The sequence below is a fragment of the Ptychodera flava genome, chromosome 20 (genome assembly GCF_041260155.1).
Source record: "Ptychodera flava strain L36383 chromosome 20, AS_Pfla_20210202, whole genome shotgun sequence".
NCBI lineage: Eukaryota > Metazoa > Hemichordata > Enteropneusta > Ptychoderidae > Ptychodera > Ptychodera flava.
In genome coordinates, this window is record NC_091947.1 from 29,957,759 (window position 1) to 29,980,798 (window position 23,040).

Genomic DNA, 23,040 nt, shown 5'->3' on the forward strand with positions numbered 1-23,040 from the left:
GTGCATGGTAATGTTACATTGTATCTTAATCTTGAACACCGGGTGCCAATCGTAAACTCTCAGTTACAACTCGAGCCTCAGACAGAGCTAGTTTTGCCTTTGTACAAGCAGACTTTTTGGTCTTTATCAAGTAGCCTTGTTCAACACCAAAGTGGCCACGGCTACAGCTGAAACTAATTAGTGTGAGCAGTTTTATTGCAGTTCACTGCAGAGGCTTCGCGCTCTATTACTGCAAATGGTTGTAAAAGGTAGCCATGTTTTGAAGTGTTAGCATCAATTCGAAAGTAAGTGCTTTATTTGTGATCATTTAATATCTAAAGCTTGCAGAATAAAGTCATGTTCAGCATTTCACAATTGTTATTATAATTTTCTCCAGTGCAGTTTAATTTTTTAATCGGTTAGGGTTTTTTTACAATAAAGGATTTCTCTCATTAAAACAGTGAAAACAAACACCTGAGAGGACTTTTTGACTTTCACGGCAGCGAGATGCAATAATTGTAGCCCTAGGGCTGTGTGCTGGCTTTTTTTTTGTTCAGACTGTTGTCGCACTGGCCCTCAGCAAACGGAAAAACACGAAAAAGGAAGCACACAGCCTCATGCTACAATTATTGCAGCTTCAGGGCAGCTGCCGTATCTGACCACATTCTTGTAATTGCAAATTCTTCCCTTTGATTCTAAAAAAATTGACCGAATTCAAATCTGGCAACTGTAAAGGTGTCCAATATGCACTTAGGTACATAATTTACATTCCACCTCGTGTAAATTACCTGTAGTGGTCTTTCTCTTCCTCAAATGGGCAACAATCCAATGATGTTTTTTTTATCAATACACACATACAGTGTTAAATTGGCTATGTCCAGAGATTAAAGCATTCCAAATATAATAAGTCACAGCCCTTCTAGAAATAGAATTTGGTACCTAGAACTATACTGTGTACCTAGAATCCAAACTGAAAACACAAGCGCCGCTATGTGTAATCTTGTATGATTAGAAATTAATATGCATGCAAATATGATGTAAATTTGCAGGGATCCATACATAAAACTGGCATGCTCCTCTGTATGTCATCCAGATCCCGATGCATGGCCTTCGCAACTGGTTATTTAATAGATCTCTCCTTTTAGGGTCTATGGTTACATCTGATTTGCATCCCTGTCCCTGATAAAGTTGCAATTGTATTTTCACTTTGATTCCCGGGTCCGTCTGGTTGTATATATATATATATATATATATATATATATATATATATATATTCTACATTCTGATACTTATTATATTCTACATTCTGATACTAATTATATTGCAATTAATAATTTGCATGACGTAATTCTGTGGTTCCATCATGATTTTCACGTTTAGTTTCTATATTAGTGAAGAAATGATTTCTTTATCAGGCATGTATTTTACATTGTGAGAGTTAAAACTGCATTTCTTTTTCGCCTTTTTGGCCACTTTAAAACAAAACCCTTGTCAAGCAGAACCGTGAACTGTGTTTACGCGTGTCCAGCTTATATGTCCCCGTAAAGTGTTTTTTGCCCAGTTTCAGTGTTTGATCATGGAGGTAGGGAGACGCTAAACGTACCTCCACACTTTGATAATCGAAACGTCGTTTTCACATTGTTGCCCTCTTATGTTTCTGTGTTTCTGGGGAAAACAAAATCGCCTCGAAAGAAAACTTATCCAGCAAATATCTAAAACCAAAATAAAAAACAACAGATATGGACAGATGTGATTGCATGTAAATTGATTCCCTCGCATGGTCATCGACTTTGACAATTTGTGACGAGTACTCGATCAAAAGCCGATGTCCTCATCTGATCCCCGCTGACGCCCACTTCCAGGAAACCAACAGTCACGAATGGGACCAGGTCTACTGAACCACGTGAGTGTGACCCCATGTATACAATAGAGTAGTTTACGAAATGAGTTGTCATTCACGACAGACCTGCCACGGCTTCTGGTGCAGTTCGTGTACAGGTCGTCGGAAGACCAGTTGAGACTCGCCGCTGTCGGTGACGAGGGGAACAGATACAGTGGGGTACAGCTGGATGTACCATGCCGCGACCGGAGTACTACCTCTGCGTTGACTTAGAAGCCACCTGCGTGGATCCTGCCTGTCCGGCAAATCGTGTAACAGATGGCTTCAAACCAGAGATTATCGACATCGGGGCAGTCTTGCTAGATTCCAAAACTCTCGAACAGGTTTGCCCTCGTAAATTGTAAACACTTTATTCAAACTGCCATCGATCATGTATTTGCCATGTACCTGTGATTTCATTATTGCTTTAATAAGTAAGGCAATGATTGAAAACTTGTATCGTGGAAATCGTTGGCGTACATCACTTTGAAAGTTTTTTAATATACTTACTGCGTTTGTGCGTCTATTAATATCATGCCTATTCATGTGTGTCCCTCTTGTACGTGTACCTATTGCCATTTCTGTCCCCATTCTGCAATAGACTGCCCCCATTCTGCAATTGTCTGTCCCAATTGTGTTGTCGTTCCCCATTCTGCAATCCATTCTCAGTGCAATTGTCTTTTCCCATTCTGCAATTGCCTTTCCCCTTTCTGCAATGGCCTGTCCCAATTCTATCCTGTACATCTGTTTTGTGATTCCAGAAAGGTGAGTTCCAGTCCTACTGCCGTCCAGTGAAACACCCTAAATTGTCTGAATTTTGTCTGCAATTAACCAGGATTTCACAGGTATCCTATTCTTTTTCGTTATAAGCTTATACTAAACAAACATATTTCGATATTTTATTTTATTTTTGGTGTATTTCACGAATTACATCTCCGGCAAATGAGGACCAAATTTTAGCAATTTTTGCAAGTTTTCTCCATCGTTATCATACACAGTGTCTAGGACTACTCCCGGGTATGTTGAAATACTCAGTAATGGATTTGTCAACGCTTGCCTACACATATCTGTCAGGTTTGCCGGCGCGGCATTGAAGTTTGCGGTTGAATTTCTTCCTGACAGGTACATGCACTGTATTCACAAACCAAATATTCATTTCAATGTACTTTAACAGAAATGAAAAACAAAGTTGACACACGAAAAATTACTTTAAAAATGTCGACAGATTCGGTGACAGGCTTAGATAAAAATGCTCCAAAATCATCCATTAATTATTCCCATCAACGAGAAACGAACGACGCATTTCAATTTAAAACTTTTTTGTTGGAGTTTACTTCTTCGGTTGTAAATTATTTTGTTTCCGTAAAAATAAAAACAATTCGCCAAGCCGCTCGTGTTACTTTTCTTGCTGAATTTTGTACCAAATTCTGGTGTGTACCTACCTGTGTGATCAGCGGCGGGAGTAATTCACTCGATTTTAAATCATTACGATGCAGTCCCTCCGAATGATCAGACAGGCCCGGTGACAACGACCGTGATAACGACTGTAAAAATAGCGAAAAAGTTCATAATTGTGATTATTTCATTTTCATCACGTTTCCATTTTGTCTTAAAATATAGGAATACCTTTCTTAGAATAGTCGATATGTAAAAATATAATTCTACGAGCCACGTTCAGCTTTCGTTTTAATTTCTCGGCAATTTACCGCTTCCAGGAAACTGTTGACGATGCCGATGAATTCTCTGTCGTGTGGGGGCGCTTTATGGATTGGATGAAATCCAAAGGTCTCAAAACACAGAGCCAGACCCCAAATTTCCAGCTTGTCACAGACGGGTGAGTTTATGCAGATAGAAATGGAATTGTCTGTTGAGAATAAAGTTAAGCTTATCATTTGAGGACTTGTTAAGTCAGTGTATCTGTTTTTAATTCTTGGCAACGAAGGTTTACGGTGTAGCTGACAATACATTGCGATAGTAACACTAGTACTGTCATGGTGACACCTTTGTCCCGTTCTGCGAATTATACGTCCATATATGGCAACTGGCTTTGTATTTCTGCTTAATCAGAGTAACGAGCTGTAGTGAGAATCGAGTTTCATTCACGGCCTTTTTTCAAAGGTTCTGCTGAATGCAGAAAAATATATTGAGCCTGCTCCTACGATAAGGATTTACAATGAAATACATAATAATTCATTTCAAAGTGTAACCCATTCGCTTCCTTTAACCAAACTGGCATCGTACGGTAGAGAGGGTAAATAGTGATTAAAACCGCCATTAGCTGTCTCTTTTTGAATTTTTGTCGATAAGACGGTTTTAAATTAAACGCAACTCATGTAAATATGCTTACCGAAGTGTGACCACAGAAAGTTGTTCAAAACTTCGCGTCCCCCACCCTCCAATTTGTTAAATCATCTCAACGCAAACATCATTGCCATGATCTGCGGTCGGAGCATTGCAGCCCCTAAGTAGCCCTGAGTTTTTGAACAATTTTAGAAGGAAAATATAGTGATTAATTTCTGCTATGTTAAGGAAATCTTTCTTACATTTATTCAACTTTTCGGTGTTTCTGCCACTCCCACAGACTGGCCCCCTTCGCCTGGCTTTTCTCGGCAGCTGAGTAACCGGCTGTTAGCCAATGCGTTCACCCCACGATCTGCACAACAGCCTACCACTTAGCGCGACGGTCTACTGATGTTTAGTCTTTCGATTTATTATATGTTTTGATACTTTATATGCCTACAGACTTGGAGTAAGTCTACCGCTCCAATAAATCCGGCAATAGCACTTCCTTAGCACTGTTCAAAGCACCGTTATCTTTACCTTTTTTTGCTTCTTAGTTACCAAACTAACACTATCCAATCTTCATTGCCTTCACTAAGCCACACTGCTTTGAATTTGTCATTATTTTCACCCTTGACGATGAATTCGGTCGATTTTTCACAGTTTATTTGTACTGTCTCGCTCGCTCGTAGCGGCCATCTATGACTCGCAGCAAGAATGAAATCATTTAGTCGTTAAAATTTAAGTGTTACGTCCTTGTCAATCTTTGAAAAACGTTGTGTTGCCACACTATGGTAAGCGTTTTTTACATAAGATGCTTTTGATTTCAAACTATTCTTGTCGAAAAAAACCGCCGATGAGGCTTTAATACCTGAGACAGTGTAATTACTGTTTGCTCCATCTGTGGTATATTACGTCACATACATGTAGATTTATTGTCTACACGCTTCTACACTCTTTAAAGGGAAACAGTCGTCTGAACTGCGCCTATGCGAGTTTCTTGTTTACAAATAATGTATTTCAAACACGCTATGTAGATGCACATTATCATAGCTGAAATATTTAAATTGTACGATGTAGATTATGACAGACATGTTTTAACTTCATCAATCACCATCGTACCTTTTATACAGTGTTTGCATTGTACACAGTTCCGACGACTGTATCCCTTTAAGTTAATTGTAACCGTTTTCATTTTCACACTTGTCTCTTTTGGTGGAATTATATTATAAAAACTGATGAATCTGAAATTTGTGAATGTATGTTGATACATTTTGAAAACAGCAGACCTATGTTTGTTTGTTTTTTGTATAACCATGATTCTTGTTGTATCTTACCTTCATACCTTACATCACATTCTTCGTTTGAACATTTGGTATTTTTACTTTTTTACTCATTTTTGTTGCCCCATCGCCAACTGCACATGAGAAAAAACGATTATGTTCAATTGTCTTTCTTATTTTGTTTTTGTTATTGTTTTTCATCCGCAGGCCGTTTGATTGTGGAAAATACTTTTTCATTCAATTCACTGATGTCTCTAATATGACTTTCCCAAGTTTCGCCCGTAATTTCGTCGAGCTGAAGAGAGAATACAAATCATACAAACAACGTCATAACCGACGTTATCCGAAGCTGTCCGAAATGTGCGCGGGTCTCGGTCTCGAGTGCTCGACAACAAAGCACAAGGCGTTGAACGATGCGAAGGTCGTTTCCGAAATCATCCGAACACTCCTGCGTCGTCGGGGAGGAGGGTACGTTCCGTCTACCGAAAGAATGCGACCAGTCTTTGCAAATTAGATACCAAAATGGAATATTCACGATGGGGGTCATTTTTACATCAGGAATTGTTGTCTTTCATCACAGTGTACGAACTGATTTCGAGTTAAAGTGAATCCTGTATCTGCGATGATCAAACGATTTTTTGACAAATGTGAGATCAAATGTAAAAAAGAAAATGCTATGGAAATGGAAAAAAGTATGATTGAATTTCTTAAAAAGTATTCTTTACATCAATAGATAAACTTTCCTTTCTTTGGAACGAGCATACGGCCGTTTGATTGTATATAACACGATTGGAACTAATTTGGGATAATTGGATGGTGAAGTAATGTCGATTTAATCTACAAATGTAATCTCATCTGCTTTTCTTTTTACATTACACACTTGTTTTTATTAGTATTTGTATTATTGCAACATTCAACTATCTAGCACCTAATACTTTTGAGAAATTTAAAAACTATGAAAATCCAATTATCCAAAATTAGTTCAGATTGTGTTATATATCATGCTTGCACCCGAGACCTTAATGTAATTACATATTTATTAACAATTAGCACACTGTCACGATTTTATAGTGGCTACTTATTTACACTTTCCAACGTTTGTGAAATTATGGAAAAATCACTCACTTCAAGTTTCAGTCTGCAGGCACATGTTCCTTTTTAACTTCTGGACATTTTTTTTTGCTAAATTCACATCCTTCGGGGACCTCTAGTGTTGATCAAATAATGACCGATATCAATAATGTTCACCGCTTATTTGACTATCAATGCCATAATTTATCCGCCCTGTCCGATGCGCATGCTCATCTATCTGTCACCCGTTACTTTTCGTAAACAAAACGTTATGTGACTTCATTTTGGTCGCTTTCTATACCCCGAACAAGTTCAACATGTCAAAGGCTTCAGCGTAACACAGTAGCCAACCTTCACTTCCATGCATTGTCAATGACTCTGTACAAAGATCCATGTCACTTTTTAGAACGTCTGCTACAATTTTCAAACAGGCGAATATACATACCGCAACTGTTGTCATGTTTTAATTCAAGAATATTTGATTCTAATTGACTGAAATAAAATTTAACAGATTAATCTGACTATTGCCACATTTATTTACCTTGTGTAGTACAGCAGGGAACCTAGTCTCCATCTCTACTATTAGTCTGTCTGTCTTGCTTGTTTTTTTTGCTCATTTTGTAAAAACGAAAATGCTAGCAATATAATAAAGCATATAGTTGGTAACTTCCTCGGAGGAATGGACAAGTCTGGCTCTCTATGGCAGAAAGCTTTCAGTGGAAGAGTACATTATGACCACGAAGATAGTAACTTTCCTCAGAAAGTTGCGAATTTTAAGAATAGCTTGTGCTTGTTGCCTTGGAATTATTTTATATTGTGCTTACCTTTATCTACTAACTATGGCAAACAAAGAAGAAAAGAAATGAAATAATTTTAAAGTCTGCGGTCTGTTCTTTGCCAAGACCATAGATAATGGCTGGCCCAAAGAATATATCTGTGACAGCCCTCTGTTGACAGTCAGCAAAATTTCAAACAATCACCGCATTGAGTTGTCTGCATAAAAGTTTTTCTAAATGTGCTTAAACTTCATCAGCAGATAATGTAACATACTACCACTTTTGAATACGTAATTATTAAACACTCTGTATTTAAATGTACACATGTTTATCCAGAAACTATGTTAACTTTTTTTAGAGTAGTAATTTTCTCAACCATTTTTTCGTAATTGATGTATATATACGTGTATGTATACTATTTTGATGTTTTAGAAGTTAATGCGGGACATTCGGTCAGTCATGTTGGAGGATGATTTTATTTCCCTTCTAGATATTGTAGTATTATTGTAGTATTTTATTCAGATTTGTAAAGAGTGTTGGGTTGTCAGTTTTTGTAAATTTCATTACACATAATAAAGCGACCAAGAAAATATCACTCACTTGCAACAATTCTTTGTTTCTCTGTTTTCTTCTTCAGAGTTAAGGTTGCTCGATTTCGGTTTGCTCCCAAACTTTTATTTATGCGTGCATGTCTTTATCAATTAATCAATCAATCAATCAATCAATCAATCAATCAATCAATCAATCAATTAATCAATCAATCAATCAATCAATCATCAATCAATCAATCAATCAATCTGTCTATTGTATGTATGTATGTATGTATGTATGTATGTATGTATGTATGTATGTATGTATGTATGTATGTGTGTATGTATGTATCTATGTATCTATGTATCTATGTATCTATGTATCTATCTATGTATTTTTCAATCTATGTAAACTGTTGGGGATAAGTACAGGTAACCTGTGCATGTGCTAAGTCATGCATGGAGCGTCTCCTATAAGTAAAAATTCCAATTTACATTTCCTATTTTCCTTGACAAAGATTATTTTCACAGTAAACAACTCCTGAATGGTGTTCATTTAAAGTGCTGCATTCTTGTGTGGGGACTATGCAGTGATAATCCGCACGGCATTAGAGTCTCTGCTTAGGTTAATTGTTTTATTTGAACTCAATTATCCGATCCATTTGTCGTAGCCTTGCTAAGCGTTCCTATTCAACATTTTGTGAATTGGCCCACAAGTGAATCTTTCACGGATTTCCCTCAAAGTGCCACAGATACATCACAAACACACATATAATGAAGAGCAGTTTTATTACCTTGCGTTTTCATGTTTAACGTGAACAATCATTCCGCATACAAGGTAGATCTGTTATACACATATCCGAATTACAGTGCGTAGTTGAAAACATTGTATACAAAACAGTTCACATCGACAGATGACCTTTACTGTTCCATTCCTTCCGACGGCGGCGCCCTCGCTAGATGACGACTAACTGCGATAGGCTTTTATATTGTCCCCGGATGACCTCGCAATACTTCAATACGATATCAGTAGTCCCTGCCCACGGCGATGACCTCGCTATGAGCTGCGATTGTGTCAAAACAAGAAGACCCAATGCTCGAATTTTCTGCAATATTACTAACATACACATCACAAACATGAGGTATTTTTTCACACCGTTTTGTTCGCTTCGAAATTTGAAATCAGTTAAACTCATATATTGTTTTTTACGCCTGGTATCTAATAATGGCGAGTTTATGGGGTTAAATCGGAGACAATATTATTTATTAATGGTAAACTAATTCTAAAACGTTACGCCGCACTACATGAAGTACTGCTGACGGTTGTTCGGTAAGCTCATAAGTCTACAATGCGATGTATACATGATATATCTTCTGGTACAATCAATTAAGAAATTCAATCAGTAAATGCAAATTACCGCAATTATCAATATCCGACACATAAATTGATTATGATTATAACTTTATCTTGTCAAAACTTTCCTTGTCATTTTATATCTTCTTCATACCGTGTCGATGACCAATTGGAGATTGACCATAGAAATTACTATGCAAATGACACTGCTTTGCGATAAATTACAAAATGCATAACGTATGCGTGCTATGCCATTTGCAAGTGTCAAGTTACGGAGAGAATTGTTGCGAACAAATGCTGCTGTATGAAAGCTGCATTCATAAATTATCATCTACAAGATGGTTCTTAGCTATGAAAATTGTATTTTAAAGACCAGTCGACGTGTTTCACCTATTACATGGCGAGTTTTGCTCAACGGTTAAATGACGTGTTTTGCATGATGTCAAGGCCGAAGATAATATTGATAATACCTAAGTTCAGGTAGAACTTCACAAAATCAGAAAAGTTTTAGACAAACAGTCGATGAATCGCTCACAGTTTGCATGAAACCTGATAACGAGCATCCAAGTGTGATCAATGCACTACTCAGCAGGCCCAGCGCCCTCCACTGGTTTTGGCTCTTCTCGCTTGATGGGGATCGGTATAGGAATTTCTTCTTGTCCTTCGACTGCTTTTAACTTGGGCGCTTCGAGCGTCATGATGCCGTCTTTTGAGAGATGTGACTTGATCTGGTCGAGGTCAGTGTCGGGAGGCAGGATGTATTGGCGGGTGAATTCGCGGGAAACAAACCCGTGTTCGTCTTCTTTATCCTCGTGCTTCGCGTGCACCGATATTTTATTTTCCGTCAATTTTACTTCGATTTCCTCAGGTGTGAAGTGATGGACATCCAACATAACGCGAAACATGTCCTTTGTATCCTCTTGCCGAGTCTTCTGTCGTTGGTACACTCGCGACTCCGGCATGGGCGTCACGTAATATCCGCGAATATAGTTGGGATCGCCACCGGGGCTGGATTGCGATCGCTCCGCCATCGCCGCTCTCATACTCCGCATCCTGTCCTCCATGCGCCCGACAACGTCGTCATCAAAAACACGGGAGCTTGGAAAGTCAAAATCGTCGAAGAAAGGGTGGCTAAAAGGAATTCGCGACATGTTTGACTGGATGTAAAGGCCTTGTTCCGAATAACTTGCGTGGTAACGTGAAAAGCCAGGGAACAACGGATCTAATCGTCTGAAAAGCCTAGGCGTACATTCACTTGTTCAGGCCAGTCACACACCGACAAAAATAGAAACCACCAGTAAATCTCCCAATATTCACACGCTCATATATAGCTGTGTTCGGATCCGGGTCACGTTGCTGAATAATTTATTCACGCAAGCGCACACAAATCGAGTAGCTTAAGTCTGACTCATCCCTATCGAGAAACTTCGCTTTCTTCTCATACACTCTAGATGATCAGACGTTAAAAAATGCTGAGAAACTCCAGAAGCATGTACGGAAGGAATCGAGAAGATTCTGTGTCAGATTTTTTAGGTATATTGGCGATGAGAAGTGAAGAACAAACGTGAAACACTTCGACTCTAGCATTGGAGTGGCTCACCGTTGAATTGGCCCGACATGAACCCCACACGGCCGGTGTGTGAAAAAACATAGCAAACTTACTCTTGATATGTTTGAAAAACGTCCAGAAAATTCCAATAAGTAGAGGTGGAGCTCGACGACTTTCCATCCTGACCTCAATCTTCCAAGGGTGTAATCAAGGGATTGAAGGTAGATTACAAGAGTAATTTTGGAAAAGGGGAGTGAAAAATTTCAGACAGGAATATGGGCCTTTCCTCCTAGCATCGATTACTGATCTGCACTCCACAGGCAACTTTTAGTTCATGAGTATTTTCTGTGTCACGTTTTCATTGAATCTTAACGAATAGAATTTCACAATTTAGAGCATGGCGATATTAAAAAGACAATCGATCACATTAAAGAAAAAGATTATACTTTCCTACCTCAAACATATGTGTGTGCAATTACATGTATTCATAATTATGCAAGAAAAGCGATGGTGAGGTTTTACCGACCCGATGTGGTTTTATTACAGGAGGAAGCGGTTATGCCGCCTAAACTTTTTTATTTTTGTTTATTGTCTTATTTTATGCATTTCTAGTGTATTCACTGCGAAATGCATTCTACAGCCATATCTGTATTTCACACATCTGCAGAAAATATGGACTAGTGAAACAACGATTTAGAAATTTTCGAGAAATTGTTGTTTATTGTGATTTGTATAGCCGTAGTGCTTATGAAAAGAGATTTTATACAAGTGAAAACGTCGCGTTACTATTTAATGCAGTGCCTTGTTCAATTTTTGTGTGTGGTCAACTTGTGTGTGTCTGCAGTCAATTGCGTTTCTGTTTACGTGAAAGAGATCATAAACAGGCTGGCACCCTGTGTTCTGGATAAAGTACTGATCTGTCTCTGCCGAGATCATAACCGCTTATTATAACCCCTGGTATGTTTTTCGTGCAAATTAAAGATACGTCTTTCCTAAGACCCCGAAAGACTTCCATGTTTTTCTAACCAGTAATTAAATGAGTCGGCAAATTTAATGTCTGACTTATCAACACATTTTGTGTGTACTTTTGAAGAGAATGTGTGTGATGAATATGCGAGTGTAAACACTGGTTCTAAATTCCCTGTATTTCACGGTGAACACCGGATGATGAAATGAGAAGAGCACCTGGTGCAGTTTGGGAGCCAAATATTAAAGTTGCTCTTTCACACCCGAAAACTGTATGGACACTTCATGATTGTACGAGTTGGGCTTGATGTCTGGCTGAATAAAAATATACTAAGCTTATGGAATGTGGGGTGATGACTTTCACCCGATTTAGCGACTGCTAATTTGTCAGTATCGACTGAGGATGCGATGGTGTAACATTATTGTTAAGAGACCATACATGACTAGTATACGACAGAGACACATAGGCATGTACAAAGACACACAAAACACTCGAGATAGGTCTATCAATATTTTTATAAAAGTGTAGAATGTTAAAAATTAAGTATTATGTGTTGCTTTTAGACTATACAAAGCACTTTTACGCATGATATGATTTGAGTTCGGATCGATGTAGGGAGACAAGATCTTATGGAGACAAAACTTGTATATACTTCATCTCAATTCAGCGGTGATGATATTCGGTTCCAGGGATAAAGCTTTGCTAGGTTCTGAGAGAATCACAGTGGTGTTGCTGTTTTCCGTTTTGATTTCTTCCATCTCTACTGATTAGTGAAAACACACTCATTCCCCTCCCAACGCTTCCGCCGCGTTTATCTAAGCGTGCATTGTTGGAATATTGCTTCAACGACTGTAGGCCTAATCCCCGAAAGTTATCATTTTTCATTTCAACTTTTTTGTTTCATAGGAAATGCGAGAGTTTGATGGACATGGGCCAGCCATGACAAAAAATGTTTGATGAAATGATGTGTGTGTTACATGCTTCGCGTTCGTTCAGAAAAATAAGCTTTGACACCAGTTACAGGTTATCTGTGCTAGGCCTCTGCAGCAAAGTGTTCCGCTAACTGTGGAAAAATACTGAACTTTTTTCGGGTAGTTCAAAATCAAGGTTCAGTGGCACAGACACACAACTGTGACGTGCACTATAACTATCAGATTACGTCATTATTAATCACCAGATTTAGCTGAGTCTAAGAAGAACAGGCATGTGAAAAAAATTTAGCTCTTCACATAGTTTGCTCCTCTGAAAAAAAAACCAGTATAAGGATTATATTATGTTATAACGCTCTTTGTAACTTACTAACTTGATCTCACAGTGACAGATACTGTGGCGGAAAAAAGGGAGAATGTTTTTTTAGTCTCCGGATTCTTTCATCATTGCCAAGTACTTGTATAAAGTCACCTTGGCCGTAAGATTTGTCTTAGCAGGAGTGCGGATAATAGATAAATATATGATTTTGTATACATTTTTTGTGCATGTGGTTTTGATCTCTGGCATCGTAGCAAGGCGAAGTAGATTACATTGTGCACTCGATGCGCAGTCACATTACTGGATCGGCGGTCTCTCCAAACAGTAAATAATAAGATGTTTAGAGTGACTGCCGAGGCAGTACGGTTAGGGGAGAACCATTTGATTTCTGCGGGGGGGGGGTATGGAGGAAGTGGGTATGGGAACAAATGTTTTTTTCCTGTCAGAGTGACAGCAATTTATTTTCTTCTGTCAGACCTGCATCAATTTTTTTTTCAAATGGAGTAGCAGTGCAAATTCAAGTCACAACAAAATACAGACATAAAAGCTCACGCTATAACCAGTATCTAACCATATACATGTAGTATATTTTTTAATTTGGATGGGTATTACGACAAGGTTTTCACTGGGATATATGACTGGGCAGAATTTGAAAGTACAGGGAGAACACGCGAGAGGCTGAGGGGGAAAGAGTTACGGGGTCTTTCCCCTATCTAGCAAAGAAGTGTTTAAGATATTGATGTGTGCAATGGTGCAGTCTGGTGCAATCTGAGAGGTTTTTAATTATTTTTACTAAGTGAAACTGTTAGAACACCCCAAGGGGGAGAGCATGAGAGGGGGTTCCCCCTCTCGTATTGGTAATTTTGAGAAATGGATGTGTGCAATGGTGCACTCTGAGAGGTGTTTCAATTTATTTCGCATAAAAAAATTGAGTAACCCCGGCCGCCCTTCTTCCTCTCCACATTTTGGGTAACGCCCCCCTGAAATTTTCAATTTTTTGAGTGACCTCCCCCCCTCACATTCCTCCGAATACATGGGGAGACACCGTTGAATCGATAGTGCTTTGACCCTGGTCATGTGATCTGAGTCCCTTGTACATGGTAAACCGGTTTGTTGATTGAGTGATTCGTCTTAACAGTGTTTCGGAACCAAAAATGGGGTTCCTTCATCAGTCGCTCTCTTGTTTTGTATCCCATCCGCTTGGTTGTGTGATTATATGTAAGTCATCTTAGTCCTCAAAGAGGAGAAGGTAGATTAGTTATTGAGAGAGTTAGCTACTATTGACGGACTCTATAGTGACGGACTCTATAGTGAGCGATCCGGTGAGTGGTGTCGTATTATAATTAACATGACCCAGCATCGATTTTAAGTTCTCAGGAAGATGTTATCTTTTGTGGTCAGAGAAACAAGGCTCACACATTGTATTTTATTATATTTGTTGTTCCTCAATTTTCCATTGTCAACTTGTACATCTTTCTAACATATTATATTGAGAGAATAATACATTGGTTTTAACACTAGTTTATTGACTCCTGTCTTGTGTTTTAAATTTTCACAATTTACAGAAGTCAAATAGTCCCCTTTAGATAGTGCCTATGCCATTGAGATATTGCAACAGAAATCTTGAAATATGATTTCTTGGGTCAGAAAAGGGAAGGAAAACATTGAAGTGTAAAGTAGACCTATGTAGTGCATGCTTGTATCATAAGTGCTAGGAAAAAAACATAAGAACTGCTTGTGGTAAAAACATTTGCGCCGCCTATGGCGGCGCCAGCAATGAATACATGAGAATAAGGTTTCCAAATTTTGCTAATTTCTGGTGCATTGTGACAATTTTTTTCATTTCTGTCTGTTATGACAATTTTTTTCCTCAGGCCATTACAGGATCATTTTTTTCTTCTATTTCACCTGGTTACATTTTTTTCCTCAAAATCCTTCACACCCCACTAGAAATCAAATGGTTCTCCCCTCACCACGCATCAAGTTACTGCGCAATGCTACAGCTATATTCTGTAACGTTATATCAGGTGCAGACAACGAACAATGTACTTTTAAAGGGGGTCCTTATTATGATAACATATATTGACCATGGCAAGTAATGTGAACTGACTAATATTAAGTCGAGAGAGTAATAATTTGCTGTTCATAATTTGCCCCCCAAATGAAAATTTTTCGACTTACCCTCCCGCACTCAAACTTCATTTTTTACGCACTCCCAACATATTTTGCCTGTTTCCTCTCCCACTGTGAATTTTTGAAGCGCCCCTGCCCTGTGGCGAAAAAAGCTTGTCGATTTCCCCTGCCCCGGAAAAGAAGAGACATTTAGTTTCAGGTGACATATTGTTTCTATTCAGGTCAAATCAAGCGGAGTTGTAAAACAATGCATATGCAAATTTCATGAACAGATGTTCCACCCTACTAATCAATTGGCGTCAAAGAAGTTCAACGAAGAAGGCAAAATCAACATAAACAGTGACTGCCCCCTAAAATGTCAAGTCTGCCCCGTAATTTTGATGAATCGGGCAGGAATTTCACCTTTCAATGAAGATGCATAGAAAACAGTGTTGGATATGTGATTATGGGGTACAAGTCAGTCCTGGTTGTTTGACTTATATTTATTGTAATTGATATTGCAGGGCCCGTACGTCAGGCAGGCTTGCTGAGATGGGCAGAGGAGAATGGATGTGTTTTTGCTTTGAACTTTAAAGAGCATAATCTCAAGACATAAGAACGTTTGAATCGCAAGGAGACGAGAAGGGTTCGAGTATTTTCCGTATATCACTGCAAATGTTTCAACTTCCATTAAGACACAACATGTTCTTATGGATTTGACAGAGCGACACTAATTGAACTTCATAGAACATAATCTCGAGACATGAGAACATTTAAATCACAATTAAGGAGACGAGATAGATTGGAGTACTTTTTCCTGTAAATCACTGCGTTAGTAAATTTGGTCCAACTTCCGTTAAGATACAACATGTTCTTATGGATTTGACAGAGCGACTCTGATCTGACTCGCCGAAACAAACAAAAGAAAGAACAATTCTTGCAGTTACTAATGCTGCTCCCTTATTTCATCATTAAAACGATATGTACTGCCGACTGAATACGATAAATGCGTTGACGCCCATCACCGATATCCATTGTATAAAAGGTTTCTTCTTCCATTTACAGAGTTGTAAAAGCTAACGGCAGAATTGAAGATCGATCAACGGACTGTCTGTACCCACCGGAGGTTTTCAGTTGGCCAGTGCCTTAATTGGGACGAGTGGTTCCGGCCAGGAATCACGCCACCACCGTTAGTAAATTTGGTCCGATTTTGAGTAAAATAGTCAAGTTTTGTCGCCTTAGTCGTTGACATAACGATATACAACACACCTATATCATAGATCTAGTGTTGGAGATGACGGTGACAGTAAGCCATAGTTTGTACGTTGTGTAACAGTCTTGAAATCCGGCCTTTCGTAATGGCAGGTAAAGTTTTTGCTGATCGTTTCTTTTCATCTCAAAATTCACCCCGTTTAGGGCTTTGAGAGCGACTTTGGAGATAAGTGCGGTTGAGACCCTTTCAAGGGATAACCATTACTTTTACATGAGGGTGGGATGATCGGCACGGTTGAATACTTAGAGCAACGATGCTAATACTTCGATAGAGTGAAAACAAATGCCTTGCGGGTGACAAAACTAAGCTTTTTGATATAGCGTCGGTATTTTGAAACGATGGATATAATATCATAATTTATATTGGGCGAAATTAACTACGTACTCAAAGGCCAGTGAAACACATTGTTTACGATAGCAAAACGTAATTACCGAATTAAAATTCTTGTTCGATCTTGTTGTAACCTTTAATCTCTACATGTCCTAAATATAACATGAATTTGAAAATATTAATAATTATGTCACATCCTTCATTCCCACAATATAAGTGGACTGTTCCATTACTAAGAGGCAGCCACCCGCTTCACCCACACCGTCTATGGTTGAAGTGAAAGATAACATAAGCGGAGAATAAGTTTACTGATTATCAAGATGTGACGGTGTCAAAAGGAAGAAGAGACATTTTATTTCAGGTCAGACATTCTTTCTATTCAGGTCAAATCAAGTAGAGTTGTAAAACAATGCATATGCAAATTTCATGAACAGATGTTCTACCCTACCGATCAGTTGGCGTCAAAGAAGTTCAACGAAGAAGGCAAAATCAACATAAACAGTGACTGCCCACTCAAATGTCAAGTCTGCCCCGTAATTTTGATGAATCGGGCAGAAATTGCACCTTTGAATGAAGATGCAGAGAAAACAGTGTTGGATATGTGATTATGGGGTACAAGTCAGTTCTGGTTGTTTGACTTATATTTATTGTAATTGAATGGCAGGATTTGACTCTCCCAAACAAACAAAAGAAAAAAACAATTCTTGCAGTTACTAATGCTGCTCCCTTATTTCATCATTAAAACGATATGTACTGCCGACTGAATACGATAAATGCGTTGACGCTAGCAAAACCTAATTACCGAATTAAAATTCTTGGTCGATCTTGTTGAAACCTTTAATCTCTCTACATTTCCTAAATATTACATTAATTTGAAAATATTAATAACTATGTCATATCATTCATTCCCAAAACATAAATGGACTGTTCCATTTTGAATATACACCCGCCCACTTCACCCACAACCGTTTATTGTTGAAAAGAAAGATTACGTAAGCGATACTGCAAAAAAAAAAAACACAAAAAAAACGGAGAATAACTTTAATGTTCAAGAAGTGACGGTGTCAAAACAAAGAAGAGACATTTTATTTCAGGTCAGATATTGTTTCAATTCAGGTCAAATCAAGTAGAGTTGTAAACAATGCATATGCAAATTTCATGAACAGATGTTCTACCCTACCGATCAATTGGCGTCAAAGAAGTTCAACAAAGGGTCATTTTTTGTTAGACTTAGTTAGGCAATAGTATTGCCATCTCTTTCCTACCGTATTTATTGACGATAGTAGCTGTCATTGCAGCACAAGTGGATTATTTTGATTGACCATATTCAGTGGTGGTCGATATTTTAGGAAGAACATGTTGCAACATGTACCGGTACTCGAACGACATATGAACGGCATTTCTGATCACGCTGTCCACGACACAGGCATTCGTTGAAGCAAGATTGCATTTTGTCATAAATTGATCATTATCGTATCAGTTTCGTAGCCTTCGTTATAGTGTGAAATTATGCCCGCTTCTAGTATACCGTCTCGTCGCTTCAAATGTTATCGTCTAAGTCGAAAGGGTTGACCACTGTTCAATACAAAAAAGGCTTCGAAAATATAACAAGAGAGGGTAGGTTTCGACTTTTCCCCGGTCGACAGTGTCAACATACGGTAATTTTGTAAGTTTAGATGTACAAAGTAATTTTCCTTTGCACATATTTTCTTTTCTTGGACGGCTGTTTGTCAACGCATTGTGTTATTCCAAAAGCCAAACTACACTGCAGATTGTGTTGTTGATTCTACCATGAAAAGCGATTCAATACAATGGACACTGCTCAATATCCAGAGATGCAAATACCATCATGTTGATACATGATCTGGCTGCCTGATAATCAAAAGGCGCCTTTTTCTCCCCATTACCTTTCTAGGTTTACAAACCAAATTCATCATATGGATTCTCTTTTTTTCCAGCTTCATGCATATTGCTTTAAAGTTACTAACGCATGGCATTTCGCATACCGATAAATTAGACAAGGACTTTACACAACACTCCTTGTCAATTCTTTCGTCTTAGCATAAGAGAGAGAGAGAGAGAGAGACTGGAAGAATTTGTCTCTCCAGCGAACGTAATGTAGTGAAACCGAGTTGACTCTCTGTTTGTTTCTAGTCTTTTAAACATGTTTACTTACTTTCTTGAGGATGACAAGAAATGTTCTTCAGTGGCTGAGTTCTGCACGGCATTCTTATGGCACACTCTTGGCGGCGCTCCTTAGACAGGCTTTTTTTTTTTTTTTGAAAAAGATAAATTTATTTCAACATAGTCACAAATAAAACAAATCTACATAACTGTGAATGCGTTAAAATTACAATGCGCCTTGTGTGAAAAAACAAATAATTAGCTGTTTGATTACAAAGATCATCATATGAATGCATTCAGGATGCATTCTTCTCCTTCCAGTCTTACAAGGCTTGAAAACTTTGTGATAAAATCCTCAGTTTTGTTCATCATCTTATAAATGAAATACAATGTATTCATCCATGAGGAGAGATGACATTTCAATTGCATGACATAGGATTGAAGGAAACTTTAATCCCATCAAGAGTAACCGAATTTCGAATATTCCAAACTGTAGGAAGTAATACAGTAAATAATGTCAGATGTTGCATTATTATCATTTTCGATTCCTGCAATTGCTAATCTTTTGATATTGATATTATTATCAAAGTTGTGGTTTCTGACAAGAAGAAATACATTTCTGCCAGATTTCTTTAACATATTTACACTCAATAAGATGTGTTCCAGTGTTTCTTCTTGGCCACAAATATGGCATTTCCCATCACTTAAATTGAAAGTTTTGGCCAAGCTTCCTGTGACTAGGCCTCGATGGAAAATCTTCCAATTTCAATCATTTACTGAATTGCTGACAATTTTTGTTGAATTAAGACGGCTGAATAGAGTAGCTTTGTAACTGTCAGTAAGACTTAGATTCTCAGCCCATTTTTGACCAATCTGACCTCTGACTGCATGCCATTTCTTATCAACTAATTTCCAATAAAGTGACTTGGTTTTGACCTCACTTTTTGTCAGACCATAATTCTCTAAGTCTAAGATATCATTGTTTTCTTTATTTTGGATGTTTGAAGAGATGATTTGTTTCCAGGAATCTGGAATAGCATTGAGGAGTGTTTCATACTCTGTTTTGATTTCCTCTTGCACATGTCTATTTGTACCTCCTCTAATTTTTGCAATTATTTCCCATTGTTGAAGCCAGTCATTTCTGTCATCATTCCAGATGTCCCTAAGCCTTAAAATTCCACTCTTTGACCATTTGTCATAAAAGAGGACACTTCCTTCATTCTTAATATTGTCGTTATACCACAGAACTTCTCTAAGAAGATTCTGTTTTGATGTTGGCAGATTCACTCTTGTAAGTCTAAGTGACTTCCAGGTATTTAACATATCCCCATACACCATTGGGGTCGTTTGTTGTTGACTTTGAAATTGAGATGGAGGTAGTGATAATCACTATTAAGTTTATTGTCATAACTCGCTATGAAATATTTTGATAAGCTGGCCCATTTAGGGGTCCCCTTATCTGGATTTTTCTCAAATAGTTTCATAAGCCACTTTAATTGGAGTGCATTAATTTTTTCTTCAATGTCGACAACTTTTTTGCCACAGTCATCATATCTTTGAATGAAAATACCCCTTTTTATAACTTCTCGTTTACCTCTCCAAATAAATTTCCATAATTTACTATTTGCTTCATTAATAATTTCTTAGGTACGTGATCAAATGATGCCAGGTACCATAATTTTGATGCAGCCAGCATATTAGCTACTATTGCTCTGCCTTTAAACGACAGATTTCTAGTATTCCAGATCTTAAGGCAATTCGTAAATTTTTCCATCACTGTTTTCCAGTTTTCTCTAGATGTGTTACTGTTTCCAAACCCAACTCCCAAGATCTGTAAAACCTTGTTTGAAAAATCGATCCCTTCCACTGAATCAGTGCGGTTTTTAAAACTCCCAGCCCATAAACCTTTGGATTTCTTTTTGTTCAGCTTTGCACCTGTTGCTTTTTCATATTTGTTGAACATTTTCAATGACTGAGTAATGCTTTTCAAATTTCTCAAGTAAAGAGTCGTATCATCTGCAAAACTCTTAATTTTTTCCTCTTGTTTGTCTGGTAGTATGAATCCTGATATGCTGTCATCTTTACGAATATTTTCGGCAAGCACTTCTGCTGCCATGATATACAGTAATGGTGATAAGGGGCACCCTCGTCTCACACCCTTCTGAAGTTGAATACTGCGAGAAAGAAAGCCATTACACTTAATTTTGCATGTAGTATTATTATAAAGAATTTTTATCCACTTGATAAAGTCAGTGCCAAAGTTGAATTTGTCAAGGACTTGAAAAAGGAAGTCTCTGTTTAACCTGTCAAAAGCTTTTGTTTGGTCAAGACTTATGACAATAAGAGGTTTATCAGTAAAATTAGCGTATTCAATAATATCTCTAGTAAAGACAATATTATCACCTATCTCCCGCCCGGGGATGTATCCACATTGATCTGGGCTACATATTTTGCCAATTACCTTCCGCACCCTATTAGCAATTACTTTTGCAAGAATCTTATAGTCTACATTGAGGAGACTTATCGGTCTCCAATTGTTTAAGTCTGCCTTATCTCCCTTTTTATAGAGCAAATAAACTAAACCAAGTTTCTGGCTGTTCGTTAATTCCCCTGAATTAAAGCAAGCGTTAAATGTTTCAATTAGGTCGGACCCTAAAATATGCCAGAAGCATTTATAGAATTCCACTGAAAGGCCATCAGAACCTGGTGACTTATTGTTGGCCATCGACTTTAAAGCGTTAAGAGCTTCTTCCTGTGTAATTTGACCTTCACAACTCTGTTTATCTTGATTACTTAAAACAATGTTGGTTTTATCTATTAATTCCCTCTGTAGTAGGGTGTCAACATTTTCTTGTTTGTAAAGATCTTCATAAAATTCTGCTTGTATGTCTAATATAGAATCAATATCAGTGACTATTTTGCCACTCTTGTCTCTAACCTCCTTGAATAGTTTTTCTTTACCTCTCTGTTTTTCTAGATTGAGGAAATATTTTGAAGACTTCTCTCCTTGTTCAACCCATTGGGCCCTTGATCGAATTTGCTGTCCTTGTATTTGATTTAATTCGTATGATTTTAACTGGTTTTTAACCTCTTCAATATCACTTGCAGATTGATCTGATGTCATCATATTGTGCAGTCTTTTTTCCAACAGATTACGGTGTTTCTTATTACTTCTGTTTTTCTGTAAACTATACTTAATGGCCAATTCTCGAAGTTTATCCTTGCCTTTGTCCCACCAAACTGAAATGTCATCAAAAAGAGGCTTTTGACTTTGCCAAAATTTCCAGAGGTTTTCTACTTGGTTTTTGAAATGAGTACATGACAGGTGACTGTTATTGAATTTCCATGTCCCTTTCCCACGTTTTACACCTTCTAAAGATTCCATATCAACTACAACTGGTTGATGATCTGAAATAACACAAGATAAAATTTCACACTTTTTAACCTCGGTAAACAAGTCACTCGTGAAGAGCCACCGGTCCAGTCTGACTTTTGTCTGATAGTTCTTTTTGTCTTTGCAAAGTCTGTGCCACGTGTATTGGAGAAGATGTGGGTGTAATCTTCTCCAAACATCAGTCAGATTGAACTGATTCAGACAGGCTTACTTTAGTGGTCACTGTGATAGCGCCACCAATGTTTGAGGTGTGGCTGTGATATAAGCCGTACTTGGCTGATCATTGATATAAGCCGTACTTGGCTGATCATTGTTTTCCTTTCCCTGTTCATAACTTTTTTTTTCATCTACTGGAGACAGTTCTCCCGAGACAACAAGGCTGTTTACACTGATTCTTTTGAATTCAGAGTAGAATTACTTTATTGACCACATTGCTACAATAATTACAAATTCATCTCTATATATTATGCATGAAAGCAATGAAAAATAATGTAATTTTTTTCTCTTAAGTGAAATCAACTGATGACATTTGCAAAATTGGGCCAATGGATAACTTTGACACAATACTGAGTACTCTGAACTTTGAAAATCAATATATCCATAGCACAGATAAATTTTCCGAAATCATTTTTGTAAGTATCACACATCTTGACACTATCACATAAAAGAGAGAAGACATTTTACCAGTAGAAATGTTTCAACACAATTTAGCACCCTTTTGTTGGTCAATTTCAAGTGAAAACTTCTTTAGTTCTATCACTATCAAGAACATATTTCCTGTTGACAAATATTCACCCTTTTTCCATTTCATTTTTGATTCCTATCTCTATCCTAGCTTGAAATTAAAAAGCGTTTTAGGAAGTGTGCCCTTTTAAATTCCTTTCTCTGCTC

General features: G+C 37.8%; 2 protein-coding genes across 2 annotated transcripts; one reads left to right on the forward strand and one right to left on the reverse strand.

Annotated features, from left to right (window-relative positions):
- Positions 1 to 1,919: 1,919 nt before the first annotated feature.
- LOC139120583 (3'-5' exoribonuclease 1-like) lies at positions 1,920 to 7,154 on the forward strand. Its single transcript, XM_070685092.1, has 4 exons — positions 1,920 to 2,202; positions 2,620 to 2,703; positions 3,574 to 3,692; positions 5,629 to 7,154. The coding sequence occupies exons 1-4, from the start codon at positions 2,056 to 2,058 to the stop codon at positions 5,933 to 5,935; spliced, it is 657 nt and encodes a 218-aa protein (XP_070541193.1). The 5' UTR covers positions 1,920 to 2,055; the 3' UTR covers positions 5,936 to 7,154.
- A 2,445-nt stretch (positions 7,155 to 9,599) lies between these two features.
- LOC139120585 (alpha-crystallin B chain-like) lies at positions 9,600 to 10,447 on the reverse strand. The gene has a single exon (XM_070685093.1). The coding sequence runs from the start codon at positions 10,301 to 10,303 to the stop codon at positions 9,734 to 9,736; it is 570 nt and encodes a 189-aa protein (XP_070541194.1). The 5' UTR covers positions 10,304 to 10,447; the 3' UTR covers positions 9,600 to 9,733.
- Between the last annotated feature and the right edge of the window lie 12,593 nt (positions 10,448 to 23,040).